The sequence below is a fragment of the Alligator sinensis genome, unplaced genomic scaffold, assembly GCF_000455745.1.
Source record: "Alligator sinensis unplaced genomic scaffold, ASM45574v1 scaffold891_1, whole genome shotgun sequence".
NCBI classification, from domain to species: Eukaryota; Metazoa; Chordata; order Crocodylia; family Alligatoridae; genus Alligator; species Alligator sinensis.
The window spans coordinates 378585-384454 of record NW_005843019.1 but is presented as its reverse complement, the minus strand read 5'-3'; the positions used below and the strand labels follow the sequence as shown (position 1 = coordinate 384454).

Sequence of the window (5870 nt, the reverse complement as noted above, 5' to 3'; positions counted from 1 at the left end):
ACTGTGGATGCCCCCCCCAGGGGGGGGGGGGCAGTGGCATGTGGGGTGCAGCAGGGGACCCCGCTGCAGGGGGCAGCAACAGCAGCAGCCACCCAAGACAGGAAAGGGTGCAGCCAACTTATTCCCAAGAGCTCTGAGAATAAGCCAGCAGCTAACAGTAACCAGAGGCAGGAAGGGGTCTGAAGCTCCATAGACCAAGCAGCAGCCTGGGACAGGAAGGGGCATGGCCAGCCCCCTCCCAGAAGCTCCTGAGGGTAAGTGAACTGTTTCCAGGGCAGCTTTTTATACTGCTGGGGCCAGCACAGGTGCTGGCCCCAGGCTCTAGTTCTCCCTGGCTGAAGAACTGGGAGGAGTTGGGCAGGGTCATTTTGCCCCAAGTGGCACAACTTGCCCCACACCAACGTGCGTGTCCAGGCATGTGTGCTGAGGCAAAAATCCCTGGCACAAATTTCTGCTGCTCCTATTTGAGCTGCTTCACGTGCATGTGCGGACATGCCCATAATGTCTTATTTATACTATGATGGTATTGGTAGGCAGGGGGCACAGGAGAGTGTCCTGGCCATCAAACACACCCTGCCCATCCAAATGCACAGTTCAAACCCAGATGTTTGCTGGTAAGGATGTGTGGGTGCAAGCATCTGAGAAAATTCTCAGGGCCTTGGTCTCTAAAATGCTTGAGAGTAGTTGCTGGGGACAAACCCAGAGCAGCTTCACTGGCACAGTTTCAGGGTTGGACTTTATCAGTGGGTGCAGATGGGTGGGGTGCTACCAGGGCCTGCATGGGCAGGTACTGCCTGGGAAAAGCTACTGCTACAGTGTAGAAAAGCCCTCTGACTATGCAGCAATTAAGTTTCTAAACAACATCTTATTTAACCCCTGTGAAACACTTTCCATGCTGTTTGTTCACCTTTATCCTAACCTCAAGAGTCACATCCAGACAAGCAGGCACATACAATTTGTGGCACCAGCACAACACCAACATTTGATCCTGGGAACTCTCAATACAAACAAAAAATGTGGCAAGAAAAAGTGGAGTGCACTAGAGCAACTGGAGGCTGGCTCCTCTTGGGAGATGCTCTGGCTGCGGGCCAAAGGGTCTCCCCGCTTCTTGGTATACCCTGGCTCCTCCAGCATGATGAGAGGTGGGAGAAGCGGGGAACCAGCAGTTTGCACAAAGTGGGGCATTTTGCTCCCCACTGAAGCGCACATGCAGAGGTGTGCACAGGGGCAAAAAGCAGTGGTACAAATTTGAACCTTTATTTTTTTGTGTCACTGTAAGCACATGCCCCTTCATGTGGAGATTCAGCCAAGTGCTCTCTTCAGTCCCCTGCATACTCAGACTTCTGAGCATGCCCAGAACTGAACCAAGATACCTTAGGTGCTTAACTCCACTGCCATTCCCTTCTGACCTTATTGTACCTAGGAAACCCGTACAATCTCTGTAAATGCCCATGTGTGTGAACTAAAAAGGAGCAAGTACAAGGACTGCTTGATACTGAGCTGAGCACAGGGTGGTGGCACTTGGTTTTTTTACCCAGTTGTCTTGTGGTTCAAGCACTTGGTCAGGAACTGGGAGATCATGGTTCTGCCCCTCACCTTGTGATCTTGAGGGTTTTTAATGCAAATCTCCCACTGCCTGGGAAAGTGCCCTAACGACTCAAGCATTTTTCAATACAGAATTGTTGGATAAAGTGGTTAACAAGCATCAGGACTAGAGACAAGGAGATGAAAGAGTAGAACCTAGCAGCCTTTCATTCCTGTTTCACTGGGACAAAGAGTATTGCTCTGTCTTGCTTACCTTCTTCCTGGCCCCATAATGCTCTTTATTGGTTGTCCAGTGACCCAGTTTCAGCAGAAAGGATGGAGGATATTCTCAGTCCTGCCTAGCACAGATCTTGATAGACATGGACACTGTTCTGTGAAGCTGGGAGTCTGGGTTCAATGGAAAAGTTATATGCCTTGGCAGAGCAGAATAGGAAGATATTATGGGTGTGCAACTGAGATACTGGGAGATTTAGGTATATTAGAAGTTTAATAGGACTAATAGGCCTCTTGAAGGATCAACCTAAGTTTGAGGTAAGTATCAAGCTAACTTTGAGAGATTCAGGAAATTTAATAAGATCTGATCCATATAGTTTGATGTTTTTTTCCCTCTCCAGAACCAACCCAACAATTTTAAAGCTATTCTTTAAAATAAAAACAAGTGAAAAAATCTGTTATTATTTTATTACAAAACAGGAGCATGAGGGACAATCTTGGGCCAGTTACTTCTTTAATATGAATTTTCTGTTGTGATATGCTAATATCAAAATGGATTTACTTAACTGTGTGCTTCCTCCCTCTTCATGAAACCCCTTCCCCCGCACCCTTATAATCTTCTATCCTTCAAACACTGTAATCCTAATTTATTACCATTATTATTGTCACTAGGCCTAGACACAAAGCCCATTAAACTCATGTGAAGACCTGCCCATCTGGACCAGGCCCAGCTGTTGTCCGATCCATGGTAGGATAAAAATGAAAGCCCTCTTATTCTGCCAGAGCTGCACAGCCGGATGTTCTCTACTGAGCTCAATCATTTTTTTCACGACTTTTCACATCCCCAACCTGGGATCAGGTAGGAATGAATTCTTTGAAGTGGTTATTTAATTGGGCTATTTATAAAATGTTCTCATTACCCTTTTCTTTTTTTTTTTGTAGACACAGTGGAATAAAGCTAACCCAAGTTCTGAGCTGTAACAGTAACAACAACAACAATAATAATAATTTGTAGGGCTGTGTGAGGCTTTGGGCCATGCTTTGGATCCAGAGAAGCTTTGCATGCTTTGGCATCTGAAGAAGCATGTCTGGATTGAAGCGCTGCCTTCTTTAGTCTTTCTGAAGTGGTTTGGAGCTTCTGAACTGCTTTGGAAAAGCTTGGGAGCCGCCTCGGAGATGCTGCCATAGGGTATAATGGGGAATCAATGAAATATCTATAACTTTGTTGTTTTTGTCTTATTTCAATGAAACTTGCAGGGGTGGTAGCCCCTGCTGAGGCCACAAAGTCTGCCAAGTTTCAAGGTGATGGGTGCAGGGGTTTAGGGGGAACTGCACCTCAAGCTGCTGAGAGGCAAAACTCATGACATAGATGACCCTGTGTGTATTAAGGTGCAGCGGGTTGAAAACTGCAGGGGTGGTGGCCCCTGCTGAGGCCATGAAGCCTGCCAAGTTTCAAAGAGATAAGTGCAAGGGTTTGGGGGAAACTGCACCTCCTGTACTGCAGCATATGGGCAGTGCATGCTTAAATTCACCAGCTACATCGCTGTAACAGCAGACTATAGCTGGGAAGTACACCACTATGGAGACATAGCTGGCAATCATATGTGGACACATGTGATTGCTATGTCACTGTAGCGTGCTGTATGGCAAAGTAGTGCATCACTACATTGCCGTAGGGTGACATGTAGACATGCCCACTAAGTTGGTATGATCTTTTATGAGCCCATGACTGTGCACCGAGTAAGCTCTTGTGTACAGCAAGCGCCGACTGAGATATTGACTATTGTTTTTTGTAACTAAGGCCTCAATTCTGGTTGACTGTTTATGTTTTATTGCAATCCTATTCTGCCTGGGAGAGGCTCATGCAAGTGTCTGAAATTTTATCTAGGGAAAAAAAAGAGACTAAGCAATTGAAGGGAAGGAGAAAGTCATATTTATGTTTCAGCAAAATAGCCTAGTGGCATGACACTTTCCTAGAAAGCGAGAAACCCAGGTTCTGGGCCTTCCTTCATTCAGAATGGGTTTAGGCCCTATTTCCAAATTCCCACTATATCTATCCCCTGACCAAGCTATGGGCTAGACAGAGCCAAGAGTCCCCTCCTGCTCTTGTTTCCTATTCTATATTTTCCATTATGTATTAAACTGTCATTGGATAACATGCATGGACAGCACTTGGAGCTGGAACTGAGGCCAAAAGAGTACTGGGACTTGGAACAGAACCCAGAACTGACTTCCTTCGAGTATTGTGGGCATCTCATGAAACTGCAGAACTATGCTTCTATGCAGTGGCTTACCTTCTCTGCTCCCCTGTGGGCCAGGTACTCTCAATGGAGGGAGATCTCAGTTTTGTCTAGTCCATAGGCTGATGGTTTGGGCTTTTCTGGGAAGTGGTAATTGTGGATTCAGACCTTCTTTGGCTTGGGGGAGGGGCTGTAAAAAGGATTTCCCAGTCACTACTCAAGTTCCTTAACCATTATACTTTTGACCTGATGCAGAAGGGGGACAGTTCCTGGCCAGGTCCAGGCTGGGTGGGGAAACCCTTGCACAGCCAAGAGCTGGCTGAGATCTTCCTCAGAAATGAGACAGTTCCTGGCCAGCCTGAGGCTGAGCAGGGAAGCAGAGATCTCTGAAGTCCCAGTGCTGCTAGACTCCTAGCTCCTGTAGGAAGCCAGGACCTGGGCAAAACTTGGATGCGGGTGGAGGAGGGGAGTGGGGCAGAGAACTACCCCATCCCAGCACTGCTTGGCTCCCCGCTCCTGGAGGGAGCTGGGAGCTGAGTAGCACCAGGACCAAGGGAGTTCCCTGTCTGCTGTGGCCCCCTAGTGTTGAGGCTGACAAGAAGCAAATTTGATCCTGGTCAGTGTCTACACATGTGCTCCTGCACAGTATCTACTGTGCAGTTAGTTTATACAGGTAATATAAACTACCTGTTTATACCCCAGGGCAGGGGGTCGGACTTGATGACCTACAGGGCAGGGGGTCAGACTTGATGATCTACAAGGTCCCTTCTGACCCTGCTTCTATGAATCTACACAGTAGATTAATTTACTGTGCGGTAAATGTGCACATGTGTAGATGGTGATGCTTTACTGCACAGTAGATTAGTCTACTGTGCTGTAATGTGTCTCATGGAGATGCGCCCACTGGGTGTATTCAGATGAGCCTGCATGTGTCTCTTGCAGTATCTCAAAGCAGTTTGAGACCCACAAGAGGCACGCTGGGACCAAAAAAAGTTTCCTGCACTGCATATTTATAGTAAGGGATCAAAATCTGATACCTGGAAATCTAGTTATGGAAAATAGATAAATAAATAAAAAGAAAAAAAACCGGGACAGGGCATGGTCCTGGACCATGCCCTGAGGTAACCAGAGGCTGAGTTCCTCTAAAGAGACACTTTGGTAGCTGGCCAGAGCATCTCTTTGGCTGCCCATTGCCCCAGTGCATCATCACGCTACCTCCATGTGTGGGGCAAAGAGTGGTGTAGGCTGCAGCCTGATGGGACTGGGCTCCTTCCCAGGTAAGTAAAGGACTTCAGGGTAGTGGGGACTGGAGCAGGGGGGCTGTGTGGGTGTGGGGGACTGTGGGTGGGTGGCTGGGCTGCTTGGAAGGGTTGGACACCTTGCCTGCCTCCTACACAGCCCACAGCCCCCACCCCGCTCCCCGGCAGCAGCAGCTGCAGCTGCCATTGGGGTGCTCAGGGCCCTCCTGGCACAGCCCCACCATGGTGTGGGGCAGAGTTGCTTGGCCCCGCCCATCTGGTACCTGGAGCCATCTGTGCCACGTCGCATGGGCCTGGTCTGGCTTGATGTGGGGTCATAGGCCTTCGGGAAGCTCCAGGCCACTCAGGCTGTCACCCAAGGTCCAGCATTGCTCGCAGGGACTATGCATCATGCTGGGCTGGGTCCTGCATGCATGTGCCCCACACACCATTGGGCTGGGCCAGTTCTGTGCAGGACCTGGCCCAGCGTGACATGCAGTCCCTGTGTGGGGGGATGTGTGCCATGCAGGGGGGAGGATGTGAGCCCTGTGAGGGGGGCATGTGGGCCATACAGGGCAATATGGGGGCCCTGTGGGGGGATGTGGGCCCTGTGAGGGGGGAATGTAGGCCATTC

The 5870-nt window shown here is 49.1% G+C and overlaps 1 protein-coding gene and 1 long non-coding RNA gene across 2 annotated transcripts in view; both read left to right on the top strand.

Moving 5' to 3' along the window:
• Positions 1 to 2830, top strand: part of LOC102367829 — a 5731-nt gene extending 2901 nt beyond the window's left edge. Inside the window, exons 2-3 of the long non-coding RNA XR_325278.3 lie at positions 2431 to 2617; positions 2701 to 2830. This is a non-coding gene — a long non-coding RNA (uncharacterized LOC102367829). The remainder of the gene's footprint in view (positions 1 to 2430; positions 2618 to 2700) is intronic.
• A 2387-nt stretch (positions 2831 to 5217) lies between these two features.
• LOC112548223 (butyrophilin subfamily 1 member A1-like) overlaps positions 5218 to 5870 on the top strand; it is a 14572-nt gene continuing 13919 nt past the window's right edge. The window contains exon 1 of the mRNA XM_025193118.1: positions 5218 to 5275. Within this exon, the coding sequence (XP_025048903.1) occupies positions 5218 to 5275 (58 nt within the window). The remainder of the gene's footprint in view (positions 5276 to 5870) is intronic.